Source organism: Meriones unguiculatus, chromosome 8, assembly GCF_030254825.1.
Source record: "Meriones unguiculatus strain TT.TT164.6M chromosome 8, Bangor_MerUng_6.1, whole genome shotgun sequence".
NCBI classification, from domain to species: domain Eukaryota; kingdom Metazoa; phylum Chordata; class Mammalia; order Rodentia; family Muridae; genus Meriones; species Meriones unguiculatus.
Window position 1 is genome coordinate 72,205,918 of NC_083356.1, and position 16,942 is coordinate 72,222,859.

The window sequence follows — 16,942 nt, forward strand, 5'->3', positions numbered from 1 at the left end:
CGATTCATAACAGTAGCAAAATTACAGTTATAAAGTAGTGACAAAGTAGTGTGGGGAGGGGGGCCACCACAACGTGAGGAACTGTATTAAAGAGGTGTAGCAAGTAGAAGGTTGAGAATCAGTGCTCTGAACAGAGCCAACCCCCGAATATCTATTTCCAGGCCCTCTTTTTTCCTGGTCCACAGCCAGGTATCAGCTGCCTGTTGAGTGCTTTATGGATGTGGTCTTAGCCTGTTTGGGGTGCTATGATGAAATAACTTAAACTGGATGTGTTTATAAACATCCATCTCTCATAGTCCTAGAGCTGGGAAATTCAACACCAAAGTCCTGGTAGATTGGGTATCCACAGATGGTGCCTTCTTCCGTGTCCTCACTTGGAAGGGGTCCTGTCTAAGAAAGAAGGTAGATAGGGGTAGTTACCGTAACTGCACTAACTACACTACACTAGTTACTACACTAACTACAGTACTACGCTACTGTAACTACACTAGGTCATGTTTTATTGTGCTGAGGGTCATTACACAAGGTTCACACTCTAAGCTCCTTAAGCCTGTCTCCCCAAGGCTGCTCACCTGAGCGATGGATCTCAGCTGAAGGTCAGGTCCAGTCCCTAACTGAAGTCTCTGACTCAAGGGTCAGGATCCTGAGAGCAGATCATGGTGATGTCTCTCCAGATGTGCAGAGCAGAGCACAGTGAGCGTCATGGGGTTCTAGGACTGTGTCCAGTCATCTGGAGTGGATGATGTCACTAGATTCTGGTTATCAGATGCAGCCAGGGTGCAGTGGGGATCCTGACTAAGCTATTTTTACATGTCTAAAAGGCATTTTACTATGCTCCTTATAGGCAGGAGTCTCTCTTTGCCCACACAAATGGGCTCTGTCCTCAACAGCTGAACATCTCCTCATGAACCACTTATTGTGCTACAACTTCAGTATGAATTGGAGGTGATACCATAAGCACCTTCAGAGCAAAGCAAATGTGTCTAGACTTTGTATGCCTCCTCTCAAGCTTCTCCTCATAGTGTGGGCTGGTCCTAAACTTAGTTCTACTTCCTTAGTCTCCTGAGTTTTGGGACTACCATATTTCCAGTCCTGGGTTCATCGCATCTGGGACTTCATGGCTCAGGCTCAGAAGTCATCCTTGCTTCTTCTGACTATCCTTGATAATCCATGAGGATGCACAGTGTCTGTGCAGTTTCTTTGCAACTGGTGACTGTTTAGCATTCAGCTGTTAGAGGGTAGATTGGATCTGCCTTGTGTGTCTGCAGCCACCTGATGCTGTTTTCAGCCCTTAGCTCACAGCAGCAGCATGGCTTATCTTCTGCTACTCAGCCTTTTTACATACTGCTCCCTGACTCTGGAAGTGAAGAGAGCAGGGCAGGAGCCAGAGGCTAAGCTTCAGAGGTGCTGGAAAAGGCATTGAGTCTCTTCCAGAGCAGCATTTCCCCTCAGTGGGATAGATCATGGGACTCTTTAGGAATGCCTTTGAGAGTCAGCTACAGTGGTGAGAAGCGAGCCCTTCACTGGCAAGCATCGTTGAGTGTGTGAAAGATTCTGTGTGTGCTTTATCCCCCGCCTCCCCCATAACTTAATAACACCAAAACATGGGATTATTTCTGTTCATTTTTAAAAACTTCCTTCCAAAGTCAGATGTGTTGGAACATGTTTGTAACCCTGGAACTTGGGAGGCAGGGGTAGGAGTTTAAGGCAACCCCATGCTACGTGAGATCCTGTTTTCAAACAAACAAGCAAAACAAATAAACAGCCTTTCTTCCAGTTCTAGGCAGAACTGAGTAATTCAGGGGTCATCACTCTCTTTGCTGGCCTTACAGCTAGACTCAAGTCCTGGCTAGTGAACTAAGGACAGAGGAGCAGCGTCAGGGACGCTGGATGTCTGTAGAAGCCATAGTAGTTTCTGCATGGTCTCCAATAGTCTACATTGCTAGGGGGTCCCTGAAGACCAGCTACTTCAAGGGGCCTGGGAGGTGAGGGACCAGGGAGCAACACAATTGCCTCATTGGGAGGCCTCGTGCTCTCAGGACTGAACTCAGAGTGGTGGACGGGTGCTCTGCAGAAACAAAGTCTGGGCCAGCTATGGAGCCACACCCCTTTGAGACTCAGCCACAAGTTCTCTGCCAGCCTGGGAACTATTGGAGAAGGTCATGTGTCGCTGCAGGGAGGGGCCATCTCGGAGACATGTCTTTGAGGTTTCAATATCCACACTGTTCCCAGTTAGTGATCTCCCCAGCAGCCTCCATGCTGCTCACTCTCCCCCACCCCCAACCTGTGGGTCAGGATGTCAGCTATCAGCTGCTGCTCCAATGCCATGCCAACCTGCTTGCTGCCTTCCTTGCTCCTCACCATGACGGCAAAGGACTCTGTGAAACTGTGAGCCTCCAAGTTAAATGCTTTCTTTTATAAGTCACCTTGGTCATGGTGTTTTGTTACAGCAACAGAAACATAACTAAGACATTTCATTGTATTGATTTGGGCAAACTTGGTGATTCTTGGCCTTTTAGAACCCTTTGAAGTGGTGAGAACCGTGAACATCTCTTGCCAGAAAAATGCATGGGTATTAACACTTTAGGAAAGAACGCTCCCTTACCTCTCCAGAGCTCACCATCTTGTCTGTGCTTCCAGGAACACACAGCTCTTTCTGCTGTCCAGCCTTCTTCCTTCCAGGTGGATTGGGTGGTGTGCTTTCCCAGCATGCCCCTCAGCACAGTAATCAGGTGACCTTTGTGCACATCAGCTGATGCATAAGTGTCATTCATTCTGAAGCTGGCGGGTGAGTGTGCAGGTGTCTCGGGAGAATCCTGGTGCTTCCTATGACACAGTCCACTTTAGTGCCTTTGCCCCTTTGTGATCCTTGCCTGCTGCAGAAGGATGCCAGCAGATGACCCAAAAATTTGGCCCATGAGCATTGCCTCATGTCCTTGACACCCAGCTCTGCTCTGCTCAGCCCTTTGAGCATGTGCAGGACCAGGCTCCCCCCGCCCCTGTGGAACATTCCCAAGCAGGCTCCGTGCTTCCTTGTATTGTTATATTTTTTGCCAGGAGGGAAATGACCAATATCAGACTTTTCTCCTCCCAGACGTACACACACAAAGCTGGGTGTCAGCTCCTGGGTAACACCCAAGAGCCCTGTGCTCTTTCTTTGGCCCTATGTGGGTACCCACACTGGCACCTCCTGCAGGACCTGTCCTTCATGAGCCATTTCAGTCTCACACCTCTCCTTGGTAGCCCTGACTTTTGTTTGATTTTGAGCCAGGATTTCTCTTGTACTAGCCCTGGCTGGCCTGAAACTTAAGGGATTACACTCCTTCGGCCTGTCAGGTGCAGAAATCACAGCTGGAACCACCGTGTCCAGCTGTCGTTCAAGTTTTGATTTGTCCTGTTTGTGAGCATCTCCCGTTGTCTCCTTGATTGGGAAGTGGCATCTGGTCTTGACTGACAAGCATCGTTACCTTTTGGGGTATTTCTGGGGATACTTTCTCTGACTTGGCAACTCAGAAAGAATCATTAAAAACAGACTCTTCAAAAGAGCTCTATCATTTTTCCCTACTGGAGAGCATAGGTTTGAGTCACTTGGACCAAGAGCTACCTCAGAGGCGGTTTGTTTGCTGCTGTCGTCAGTGGATATGTTGTCGGGAACGTGGGTTCATGTGCTCATGGAAACCCTGCTTCCAGAGTCACCACTCAGAACTCGCAGGGCAGAATCGAGCCCAGCTCATTTTGCTGTCGTTGTTATTATTGTGCACCTATATGTATGAGTGTGAGCCTGCACATGCCATGATGGGAAAGCATACACCATGGGGCATGTGTGACAGTCAAAGAACAACTCTGAGGAGTCAGCCCTCTCCTTCCACCATGGATTTCTGAGGGTCAAGCTCAGGTCATCAGGCTTCTATGGCAAGTACTTTTACCTACTGAAGCATCTCACCAGCCCTGAGCCCAGTGCTGTAACTGACTTGTTCTGTGGCTCGGTACACTGTGCAGACCTGTCATAATCTGACTTTCTAGACCAGGAGGAGCAGTGATGATGTAGATGACACAACCACGCAGAGGCCCTGCATGGACTCAGGATGGTTTCTGTGTGGCTAACGTGCTAATGTGGAGGAACATATGGGACTTGTCACTGGTTCATTCCTTTACCTGTCCTTACCCATCCACATGTCAGTTTTGCAAAGCACAGCATATGACAGGATCTTGTCTGGCTGGGAGGCTGCATAAGCTATTTGCCAAATGTTGATAAGATAAAACTGTCTTTAAGTGAAAAGTATCAAAGTGCTGGTTCTAATTAGAGTCTGTCTGCTGTGTTAGTTTGGGACATACATTACACTGCACATAGCGTGGAGAAAGCAACATCAGGTAGTGTATTTGTAGCTGAAACTTCCCTAAGAAAAGGTGTTCAGATGTTTAATGAAAAAGAGACAGATGAAGGGTCAGGTGGGTTGTCAGGGGTGGAACTGGGTTTAAATCAGTCTTGACTAACTAGCAGCTTGCTGGGCTGCACAGGCGTGTGGTTCTGCCCACGGCTTGTCCAGTGTGGCGTGGGTGGGGCTCTGTGCAGTGAGGGAAACAGGATCCTCCTGCATGCTCATGCCTGCAGCAACCTTGGAAAGGTGAATTGGGTACAGTTCGTTTTGCCAAGTTTGGAAGCCTGTGATTTTCTGAAATGCTTTCTGTGTCGATGGAGGAAAACACGGCACCCAAAGATCTCGTAGAGATTTTGCGAGGCCCTTCCCATCCTGTCTCATTTAGCAGGGCCCTTCTCCAAGGCTGGCTGGAGCAGGGCCAAAGTCGTAGGGAACACTAAGCTTTTCTCTGGTTCCAAGGGTCTGCTTTCGGGTGTTGCCGTCAAGCTACTTCAGTTTGCTTCTATGCCATGCCACCTAGCTTCACAGAATATGTCTGCTGTGTGCCATTGGCCATCCTGGAGCCAGGGGCTCTCTCACGTGACCTGCTACAGCTGTAGATTCTGAGGTTAGGAGACAATCGTGAGAAGCATGTACCAAGCCTTCCTAAGTGGGTCTAGTCAAATGACAGCAGAGAAAGTGACTATTGATGTGTCCACCTAGCAGACAAGGAAACTGAGGCTGCTGGGTTGGGTGTATGAGCAACACCAGTGGCAGAGCTGGGTTTGAAACTCTGGCTGCGCCCAGATCTGGCATTATTACTCTGACACCACTTAGCAGCATTTTTAACTCCTGCTGTGGGGAGTTGAAGTAAATTTTACTTGACACCCCTTTGTTTTTTGTTTTGTTTTGTTTTGTTTTCTCCCTTTTTTCCAGACTTCATGCCCTTGTTTTCTTCTAGCAACAAGGTGGCATGACACCTTCTTCAGCAAAATTGTTATTTAAATGGAGTGTGGGTTTAGAACTCAGGGTGCACATCCTTAAAGGCTGCATTGTCATTTTGTTTCCTTTGAGTAAAGACGTCACTTGCATCCGAGTGTTTTAGTTTTTTCTTGGAGCCACAGTATTAATTCTCATTAGTCTGTTTCCATTGACCATGTGATGGGGCTGAAAATGAGACAGACTTTAAATAGAAGGTGTGACGTGACATGGGTCTATGCAGGCTTTCTCACTGCACACCCTAGAATGGCCCATTGTGACTTTCAGCTGCTGAAAGTCGCCAGTGCCTACTCCTGGCCCTCAACCCCCTACCCTGGCGACAGGAGTGCAGCCCCTTCCCCAAGCCACTGCTGTGCTACTGAATAGTGATGTCAGAGAAGGCCTGAGGAAAGAGCTTAATATAGTGGATTACTGCTACCCACCGGCAGGGCAGGGCAGGGCAGTTAACAGCCCTTTCTTCTCGTTTCCTCCCAGTACCTCCAAAGAATTCGAAAGGCAGGAGGCTGAGACCTTTTAGAGTAACCGAGTTCCTGCTTTCCAGAGGGTGTGTCAGCCCTCCTGGGGCTCAGCCTGAGGCTGCTAGGTCATTTGAGAGGAATCCCCTTTCAGCCAGTGACTTGATTCCTACTCGTCATTCAGTGAGGATGCCTGGGTTGGGAAAGGTGCTGTGATCGGCTGGCGTTGAGGATGGGCAATGCCGTTGAAAAACAGAAGCCCCTGAGACAAAGCCATCTGTGCCCCTGGAAACAAGGTAAGAAACCTCCTCCCCCATTTCATAGGTAGCAAGAAGGTGGCCTTCTCTGGGGGATCCTAGCCCAGATGAATCACCTTCCAGATCGGAGCTCAATATTCAGTATGGCCTTTCTAAGGGCTCAAACATACTGCGCAGCAAATCTTGGCTTGGAAGCTTCTGGTTCTATGTTGACCTCGTTCTTTTACTGTTTTGTTTGTTTCTTTCTTTTGTTGTTGCTTGTTTTGTTTTGAGACAGGATTTCTCTGTGTAGTATTGGCCTTCCTGGAACTTGCTCTATAGACCAAAACTGACCTGGAACTCACAGAGCTCTGCCTGCCTCTGCCTCTCAAGTGCTGGGATTAAAGGCTTGTATCACCATCACCTGGTGACATCTTTCCATTTTTAAGACCTAATCCATGTCAGGGTTTTGCTATCTAAGAGTTGGAGTATTTTGTGATATTTTTGGTATAAAGAGTGTTATTAAAAGCTTTTGGGCATGTATCATCTTCTAAAGGTAGGCGGGGGCGGCGGGGGGGGACTGGCAGCAGCCCTGTTCAACACCTAGCCTTACTCTCAGGCTACTGTGTCAGCTCTGAGAGGAGGAAGTAGAGTGTTCATAGCACTGCCACATGATGCAGGCAGCTCTGTCTCAGGCACCTGTTTCAGTAGTGCTGACCTAACAGGCCAGCAGCTGGCAGGGGAGCCAGTGGTGACACCTGCAGGACTTGGGGACAGGATCCAATTAGTCAGCCTGTACTTGTCCTCAGATTGCTGTCTCATCAGGTTGCCCTCAAATTTGGAGTCCCCAATGCTGGGATTACAGGTATGCATCACACCCAGCCATCTTTCCAGGTCTTGCCTGGTAGCTGCAGTCATGCTTGATTTGTGGTCTTTTGATTTGTAGCAGTTCCCTATTACCATGTCTGAGTGTGTATTTGTGAATGAAAAAGCAACCAGAAAGAAATGCCTAGGAGAGTTAACAGCATCTGCTGGAACCAAATTTTAGAAAGTTTTTCACTTACAAGGGAAAATAGGTATGATGTTAGTTTTCAAGTTCTAGCCTTTCTGAGCCACCCTAATCATTCAAGTGTGCTGTTTTTCTGAAGATTTGTTCCTGAGCAATCCTGTACTGGATTCCAGCCTTGCAAAATGGAATAGGAAGTGGATAGGGGCTTTGCTGGGACCTTGTCTTTGTTGGGTATTGAATCCAATGCTTGCGGCTTACTGATCCCTGCCTCTGAGCTGTACCCTCAGCCCCTGTCTTTCCTCTCCTTGGTTCTGAGCAGTGTGGGAGAACACTCTTGGTTTTGTGTAGTCAAGTTGGAGTATTTGAAGACTTGTGCTGACTGTAATTACCCTGACACGATTCAGCAGAATGGTGCATTTGAAAGTGGGGACTTACAGATGAGCAAAATAGGGGGATCTTAACAAGCACCAGGGGCAGGTGATGGCTCCTTTGTACACTTGTTGTACCAAACAGTACTGGTGACACAGCCACGGCCTGCACCCATACTAGGCAAGTGCTTTCCTACTGAGCTGCATCCTCAGCCCTCTTCAGTGTGTTTTTACACATTTGAAATAAAAGCAAGCAGCAGCTAGGTTTGTTTAACTTGTTACATTTTTCATTGGAAATAACTGGGTTTACAGATAAAATTACAGAAAGGTTTGAGGTTTGGTTGGCTGTGTTCAGTTACTAAAATAAGAGCAATTGTAGGGTCATAGTTGATAGTTCATTCAAGGATATAGGGATAACAAGTAAAGCAACTGTGATCCATGCTTTCTAACTCATCTTTTCCCCAGAGGATTGGTTAGTTTATCTAGGGTACACCCTGGGACCAAGTTTGTCCTCTCAATCTAAAGTCCGTCTGGCCCTGTCCTCAGGGCCACTTCCAATGAGTGATGCAAGATTAGATGAAAGGCCTCTTTCAATGAGGTGATGAGAGCCTTCCTGGTGGATGAGTGGTGGCTCCAGGCAAGCCACATGGTTGGGGTCTCTGACACACCTGGGAATGAGTGAATGAATGAAAACCCAGTGTCCATATTTGCTGCAGCTGGGACAGCCCAAGGAGTTTCTGACACTCTCCTTAGCTCATTGCCCTGTGATGGCTGATACTCTGAACCTAGAGCTAAAGATGATGTGTGAGGGTCAAGCCCTGTTGCATTCCGGAGGCTATTTGAAAAGAAATCCTGCTTGCCCTTCAGTTCGTTTTGTTTCCACATACATTATGGGCTGGAAAGTTGCAAACTGAAGGGTGTGATGGTGTGTGGGAGTCCTGACTCTTTTGCTCTGCAGGTTCTTCCTTTCTCATATTGACTCTGGGAAGTCTCACTCAAGCAGGTACAGCAGCAATTGGAAATTGAGTTGTTATCGCCTTAAAATAGGTTGTAAGTCTTCATGTGGGCACTGGGAATTGAACCTAGGTCCTTTGGAAAAACAGCCAGTGGTCCTAACCACTGAGCCATCTCTCTGTCCCACCCCCTTCCTAAAATCCCAGCCACCGGTGCCACTGGACTGGTGAATGGAGACGATGGTGATGTGCATGCTTGCGCCGAGTGTGGGTGGGAGCCAGGGAAATTAACACCGTGAGGAAGGGCTGACTATGAAAAGCTTCAGCTCATAGGCTAGCTAAGTGGGGCTTGCTGTGCTGGGAAAGAACCGGGCAGGCAGAGGGTAGGTAGACTGGGGGTGATGGGCTAGCGGGGAGGCTCTACCTCAGCACAGCAGGGATGGATTTAGAGGTTTGGATTGTAGCCAGCAGAGGTGTTTAGACCTGAATGCACTGTGGAGAGGTATCTGGTGCAGCCGGCTATCCATGTACAGAGCCATCAATGTCCATCCGGAACACACAAGGAAGGGCAGAGTCTTACTCTGACCACTGACCCAGCTTCCTGTTACAGGCCTGCTTCTTGGTGTCTAAGGGAAATGGGTGATGAGGCCCTTAGTATGCAGTAGCTTTAATCAATGCATATTGCTTGCAAGAAAGGTTCATGGAAAGAACCCTGCATTTTCTGGGTCCGTGGGCATAGACCTCAGGTCAACTCTCTCCCAGAGCCATCATCAGCTATGTGAGTTTGGATAATTTTCTACCAGTGTCCTTCTCTCAGAGGAAAGATATAGTGATACTTTTAAAAGACCCTTTGGGGTTAATTCCAGTGTCCCTGAGCCTTGCTCACCATTATTTATGGTGCAAACTCATAGAACATTTAGTGCCTGTAATATTATCCAGGAAACTCAGTTTTCCCTTACTGGGTGGCACTATTTTTGCTTTGTTTTTTTCCTTACATAGTGGTTAAGAGCATGACTTTGAAACAGGGTGCCGGGGTGGAATTCTTTCATTTTCCAGTTATTTGGGGTCCAAATAAAAAAATATATACTTTTTACTTTAGGTGAAATAATCTTGCATTATTTGTTATCCCCACCCATTTCCTGGTGCTAGTGGGATCCCAGGGCCTAGTACACCCTCAACTGTGGTACTACGTTATTAAGGAAAACAGTGGGGTAGTGGTGAAATACAGAATACAACACATGTTGAGTTTCTACATACCTAAAACCTTGCGAGAGGACAGAAGCCTTAGCTGCTGCTGCTGCTTTCCAGAGCCCTGCACATGCACACATACCCCTGTTTTCATAGTCACAGTATGTGTGTGATTCCCCATTTGGTGTCGGGCGTCTGCGTGGCCTATAGCACTGTAATAGTGGCATGCCATCGAGTTACTGTTGCATACTGTTTTACATTAGCCATCTGCTGTTGAATGCTGAAACTGTTTGTCTGCTGCAGGTGTGGCAACATTGAGGAGCTCCAGGACTAGAGCTGTGTGATGCCGCTGGATAGTTTCCTTCGAATAAGTTCCCGCCATCGCGTTCCCAGGCCAGGAACATAGCAATAGCTTTATGGATCTCGCCATGTTGTTTTCTCAAAAGGGAGGAGCCTGTTAACAGTCTCACAAGTGACACATAAACTCCCCAGTTGGTCACGAGCGTATCAGCTCCCTATGTCTCTTCTGTTTTGAGATTTTCTCAGGAAACTGCAGCTGTACTGGTAGCACCACTGTGGTGGGTCATCTGAGGGAAGGAGATCCAGGGCCAGCAGCAGTGTGAAGAAGCTGTTTGTTACAACATTCTAGCTTCCCATAGATCTTTGCTTTGGACTTTCCTTGGTTGCATTTAAGTGCCAAGTTTCAGGGAAAGAAGAACACGGCGTGTTTAAGAATGCCCATTTATTGTCATTACTTTTTGTCTTCTGTCTTCCGGAGAGTATTGATTATTAAAAATTATTCTGTTGCTGGTGGTGGTGGCACACACCTTTAATCCCAGCACTTGGGAGGCAAAGGCAGGCAGATCTCTGTGAGTTCAAAGCCAGCCTGTACAGCCAGGGCTGCGCAGAGAAACCCTGTCTCAAAAAAAAAAACAAACTAATTAATTAAGAACAAATTATTTTCTTGTGGGAAATGTAGAATGAGCCAAGGAGTCCTGATGTTAGTGTTGGCCTGACTTTAAGGTGAACAACCCAACTTGTCCTTTTCCCAGCTGCTTGTAAGTGATGAGGTGCCAGCTCTGTACAACTGAAATAAATTCATTAAAGTTTGGTTACACACATCAGTAGTCCCAGACAGGAAGCTGAGGCAGGAGGGTCCTGAGTTGAAGGCCAGCCTATAAATAAGTACTTCCAAAACAAATGGCTGTGGTACTCTTTTTTTATTTTTATGTATTTTTTTAATTCACTTTAAATTCTTTTTGTAGCCCCATCCCTCCTTCCTGGCTGTGGTGCTCTTAATTACCTGCCTCAGAACATTTTGTACCAGCACATGCAGTGCCCCCAAATGCAAATAAATGTGACAAATGAGGAGGGCTCCAAGTATGGGTCAAAGCCATGTGTGATAACACCACAAGAAGGTTCAGGATGAGAGGAAAACCTTTTAAAACAGAAGGTTACATGGCATGCTTTTGAAATCACGTGTCTTGGGCTAAAAGGGTAAGAGTTTTCTAAAATGATTACCTAATTTTAACAGTGGAGGAACCTAGTTCATAGCAGCTCAGTCTTCAAGTAGGTTCCATAGTAATGGGAACAGGGACTGTCTCTGACATGAACTCAGTGGCTGGCTCTTTGAACGCCTCCCTCTGAGGGGGAAGCAGCCTTGCCAGGCCACAGAGAAAGACTATGCAGCCAGTCCTGATGAGACCTGATAGGTTAGGATCAGAGGGAAGGGGAAGAGGACCTCACCTATCAATGGACTTGGAGAGGGTATGGGAGGAGATGAGGGAGGGAGGGTGGGATTGGGAGGGAATGAGGGAGAGGGCTACAGCTGGGATACAAAGTGAATAAAGTGTAATTTATAAAAAAATAAATAAATTTAAAAAAGAAAAGAAAAAGAAGGTGGGGACTACCTGTAAAGGACCAACTTTAAAGATTGCGCTAAAAACAGAATCCTTCATAAAAACCAAAAACTACAAAACAGTGAAGGAACCGAAGTGGGATGTGAAATCTTGTAGCTTGTACCTTCTCTGTTGTAACAGGGATGGGATAATGTATGCAGTACTTATAGGAAACAGTACATTTTACATCTTTATATTTACATGTTACATGTATAAATATTCTGTAACATGGAAAACATTCTATATGTAGAGTGTAATGTCTATAAAATACAGTGTATAGCATGTGTCACGTGTACCATATGTAGTGCAGCACAGTAGCAAGTGTAGCCGTGACCAGTAGCTGCTGCGATATAGTATTAGGCAATACCAGTGGCTTCCTGTGTTTCAGGTGTGGTACCAAAAGATTGGTGGCTTCTGTTTGCACACAGTTGTGTTTAACTTGAACCGTCCATAAATTGGTTTTTTATTCAGCAGGGATCAGTTATGGGGAATGGAAACTTTAAGTGTGAAGGGACTTTTCTCATGAGAAGTGTGGGTGTTGCTTTGGGTGTGGGTAAGAAAAGGGAAGGAAACTTGGCTCTGTCATCAGATAGCTCCAAATTTAGAACAATGTCTGTCCTGAGCCACTGACTGCAGAGTGTGTTTCACCCTGGGAACGTGCGTAAAATACATTTCCGGGTTTCATGAGTTCTTTCCTAGCTGTATAGAGGCTGTTGCTATTATCTACTGTGATAGCAGCGGCCATCAGCCATCCTTAATCTTCCGTTACTTTCCAGGATTGCTTTTAAGACTCCTTCAGGAACCTTGTAAGACTATAGACCAAAGCTGTGAAATTTGTCCTGTAGTTCATCTGTGTTAAGGGTCTGTAAATATAAAGGGCCAGGTGGCAGTTTAGAAGAAACAAAATCAATACTATTATGTAGGTGTTTACATAAGCATTTAAAATATGAAAACCATTATCTGGTTGCAGGCTGCTGGTGGAACTCTGATGATAGGCATTTTACCAACCCCTGACCTCCAGCCTCTTGCTTTAGGTATTTTCTGTGGTTATTGCTCCTCTAGGAGTGAGCAACATGCCCCTTGTCCACACAGGAGACAGAAGACTCTTGTAATTTCCAGGCTGGAGGGGGATCTTGGTGTCTACCTACAGTGCCCACATTGTGATTAAAATGAGTCAGCTGAGCCTTGTGCTGTCCACCTGCCCCACACATCTATGCTTTTATGGCCAGGAGGAGGGGAGGCTCTGGACCCTTATCCAGACTGCAGGCGTTGCCATTGAATGAGCTGGGGTACCAACTATAGCGGAGCCATCCCCCCTGCAAGTGTTCTAGCCAAAGCAAAACGTGGGAGAAAAAAGTCTACTTCATTACACCCATTACAGATTGATGGATATCCATTGAATGTGTGATTCAGGCACTGTTCTAGACTCAGGCTATGACTAATGAAAACACAAATCACTGCTGCCCCCTGGAGTCTACAAGTTTGTACACTAGCGAATAGTTGTCTCTTGAGTGGCAGGCGTCCTGTACATGGCAGAGAAGGGCCAAGGATGTTCAGGGCGTGGGGACTCAGAGTTCTATACAGGAGGAAGAAGGTGGTTGCCCAACACTCAGGGAGCCCAGGTGTTGTCATTATCCATGCTAATGCTGTAGAAGGAACAGCCTGAGGCCCTTAAATGGAAGCCCAGGAGCATCCTGGGACAAGCTGGACTGCAGAGTGACAGCATATGAGGCCATGGAGACAATTGGAGAGATGTTGGAGGAGAGCTTTTGGGATAGGGAAATTTGGGTGGGGACTTGGATGAGGGAGGCAGCAAGGATAGTGCCAGAGTTCCTGGCCTGTGCATCTGCAGGGCTGCTGCTACAGATAGCATGAAGAGGCCAGAGGAACTGATTCTGGTGGAAGCTGAGCTGAGTTTGAGATGTTTGTGAGAAATCTAGGAGGTAGACACTAGGCTGTTGACTATAAAAATGTGAGTTCACAGCTGAGGAGAGGGCTAAGTGACTAAGAATGCTTGCTATGTAAACATAAGGACCTGAGTTCAAATCCCAAGCACCCGTATAAAAAGCCAGGTGTGTCTGTGCTCACACTAGTTACCCCAGCATTATGGGGACCAATGGCAGGATGGTTGCTGGGGCTTGCCCACATGCCAGAGTAGCTCCAGGTTCGGTGAGAATAAGACAGAGAATAATAGATTAGGACACTGGGCCTCCTTCTCTGGCCTCTGCAAGCATTCCTGTATGTGCCCATATGCCGCATACACCCCTCTCCCTCTTCCCATCCCCTCCCCCCCTTCAAAAGCAAAGAATGTGGGATTCAGGGAATGTTGACTCTGAAGGTTGTCATCATAACAGTGGGCAAGCTTACCTGAGAATTAAGTTGGAGAAGGTGGAGGCTGAGATGAGTGCTCCAGAGCTTCCAGCATTAGAAAGGTTGGGGGAGACCAGGTAGCACCTAGAAAGGCCTCCTTAGAAGCTAAGGAGCAAAGTGGGAGGTGGGCAGGGGTGCCCTGGAAACCTGCTGTGGAAAGTGCTGGTGTGGAGGGAGGATGCTGACTTGGGTCCTGGTGCCTAAGGCCTGAGACTTGACTAGAGGACCTGTCACCTTGGCAGTCACTGAGGATTTGTCATGTAGCCCCCATGGAATTTGAAGATAGGAGTTTGAAGGAGTCCCAGCAAGGAGGTAGCTACTAGAAAGAAGCTTCACTGCAGAGCAAAGGGAGTTGAGGGGAGGGTGGTCCAGGGGAAATTCTCCTCAAGAATTAGGTTGTAGTGTGGCCAAGCTCTACGTTAGGAAAAAGAGAGGTAGGTGGTGAAGAGAACTGTTGTATGTAGGAGAGCCACACTGCCCCACACTCCTTAAGGCCGCTCCTGCTGGCAGTTGCCTTTCGCTTACTGACTGAAATAACTAACATCTAGTCTGTGCTCCCGCAACTGCCAGTTTAGCCTGTGCTGCCTGCTCGGGTCCCTGAAGTAACTGCAGACAGCTACCAGGACTGCCCAGTTTCCAACCAGTCACCTAGTAGTGGCAGACTTCCCAGGGAGTGAGAGGCAGAGAGACTGACTCCTGAGAGATTGTAAACTTACTTTGTGTCGGGAGGTGCAAGGATGAGCGTGCTTTGGGTCCCTTTTGCACACAGCATGCCACTGTTCCCCAGCAAGTGTGCTGCTGCATTTGAGCCTTCCTGAAACTCTCTGGTCACAATAGGAGCCCCGGGCCACAAAGAACATGATCTCCAAGCTCAAGACCACAGGCTAGTGGGTGGCAGCGTCAGGACCCTAGAGTCTCTAGAGTTTGAATACTTTTCTTCTCTAGTTTGCCTTCCCGTGGTGTCTGTCCCTCTTGAGCAGATGAATCGTGTTTTGGTAGTTGTCTTGTCCAGGACATTGATCTAGAGTGGTGATTGTCTTGCTTTGGCCTGCCTATTTATTATACTACATATGATTGGGCAAATGTACTTACAAAATGCTATCAGGGTCACCATAGTGTGTTTTAGTTAGGGCTTTTATTCTCAGTTCTGCTCTCAGCTATTCCTTCACTTTTCCTTTGTCAGTTGACTCTCCTAGGTAGCCACACACAGCCTCCTCCAGCTTCCTTGCCCACAGACCTCCTGTCTACCCTTATCCTGCCTCATTCTTGCATCCTTTCTTTGAGCCCCTTTGCATGTAGTCTGGAATTAACCTTCTCTGCTCAGGCCGTCCTCATTCTAAAACTTGTATAATTGACCCCTCTCTGCTCAGTACACTGGAGGTATGTGCAGTGGCGTTTAGTATCCCCAAGTGTCCCAAGGGCAGAAGAAGGTGGAGATGTATGCAGTGGCATCCAGGAACATTGGCTTGATCCCTGCAAGTGTATCCTTGGGCAAGTCATTTCCTCTCAGCTTCTGGAACACAAGAATATGCTGATGGAGCTGTGTCACAGGCCGCTCTGAGTGAGGGCTGCAGCAGCCACACCTCAGCCTAAGGCTGTTTTCTTGCAGTGGCTACCCTATTCCTGCATCCTGACCTCTGCCTCTCATAGCCCTCCAGTTTCCTCTGTGTCCAGCTGGGTGCCCCACAGATTAGAGCAGTGACTCATCTCATTAGGGAAGGCAGCTGGGGAGGTGGCTGGCTAGAGCTGGCCCTGCAGTCTCTGACAAGATGACATTTGACTAGAAAGCAGAAATCTCAGCGCAAACATGTTGAGTACTCTCTTTGAGCAGAAGGAGCCAATGAGTAAGTTTGGTCAAGATGCAGGACCCTTTAATCTAGTCTGTGTGTGGAGCTAAAGAGCTTTACCCTCCTTGAAGCGGGGTGGAGCTTTCTCTGGAGGAGAGCCAGGGACTGCATCCTGACAGAGCTCTGCTCTGGCCTGCCCTGCTCTGAGCCAGCTCATGTTGTGGCTGAGAGGTGCTCTTTCTTCCTTAGGTCACTAGCAGCCACACTAAGTAGTCTCCTGCTACTTACTGTGGAACCTTGGGGAGATCCACTACTCAGTCAGCCTGGCTTTGTGCATCTGTGAAAGAAGCAGCTGAGATCCCCTGAGGAGGTTGAGGCAGAGTGAGTACATGAACCGGTGCTTGTAGTGCTCATCCTGGGGCCGGCTGTGATTGCAGTTACTATCTCTATTAAAACTTCATGTTTTAATTTTTCTTTATTACATACACCTCATTTTTATTTTGTGGCAGGTGTGAGGCTGGGGATGTCTTGTCACAGCACATGTGAGGCCAGAGGACAGATTGCAGAGTCAATTCTCTTCTTACGCCAATTGGTTCCCAGGAATCAATCACAAGTTTTCTAGCTTGAAGCCAAACACCTTTGCCTGCTGAGGTCTCTGTGTGTGTGTGTGTGTGTGTCTGTCTCTTTCTGTGTCTCTGTCACCTTTGTCCTAATCCATTGGGAGGATCTATAAGATGTCCTGTATTGATGCTGATGGTCAGATACATGAGATCTGGACCAGAGGTTTGATTAGGGAATACTGGCATAGAATATTTTTAGAGCCATAGAGTGGGTGGCTTCCTATAGAGGAGTCTCCAGTGTAGGCAGAGCCTAGAACAGAGCCAACTAGAGTGAGGTGGGCTCTGGTTTGAAGCTCACAGTTTCTTTCTGGCCCTTTCTGCCTTCTGCTGGGTGTCTACCTCTCCTTGGTTCCCAAAGGCTCCTTACATTCTTACTTCCAGTCTTTCTTTTTCCTTAAGGAAGGACTTTGGGTTTCCATTCCTTGCTACCAAAAGAGCCATGGCTAGAGCAATGATATCTTGCATATTTACAGGCAGAAGTTGACCAGTATTTTCCTGGCTTTTTTCAGATAGTTTGGCATCTGCTTGAGTGGGACTCACTGCTGTAGCAGTGTTGCTGGCCTACACTGCTGGTGTAACTTGTATGTTTTGAGGGGCTCAGACAAGGCTTCCTAATGTGATACAATGCAGTGACAGGAAGTGAAGCACTGAGGGGGTAGTTCATTAGTTAATTTGGTTCTTTGTTTCATTTTTCACTCAGC

General features: G+C 47.4%; 1 protein-coding gene across 22 annotated transcripts in view; it reads left to right on the plus strand.

Moving 5' to 3' along the window:
• Positions 1-16,942, plus strand: part of Rapgef1 (Rap guanine nucleotide exchange factor 1) — a 113,117-nt gene that overhangs the window by 15,611 nt on the left and 80,564 nt on the right. For 5 of the 22 annotated variants that reach the window (XM_060389794.1, XM_060389804.1, XM_060389803.1 and 2 more), the window contains exon 1: positions 5,983-6,108. The exons of 6 other annotated variants lie outside the window; for them this stretch is intronic. In XM_060389794.1, coding sequence (XP_060245777.1) covers positions 6,045-6,108 — 64 coding nt within the window. In that variant the 5' untranslated portion in view covers positions 5,983-6,044. Of the gene's footprint in view, positions 1-5,981; positions 6,109-15,981; positions 16,003-16,942 lie in introns of those variants that run through there. 11 more of the 22 variants (XM_060389806.1, XM_060389797.1, XM_060389805.1 and 8 more) reach the window with 4 other exon arrangements.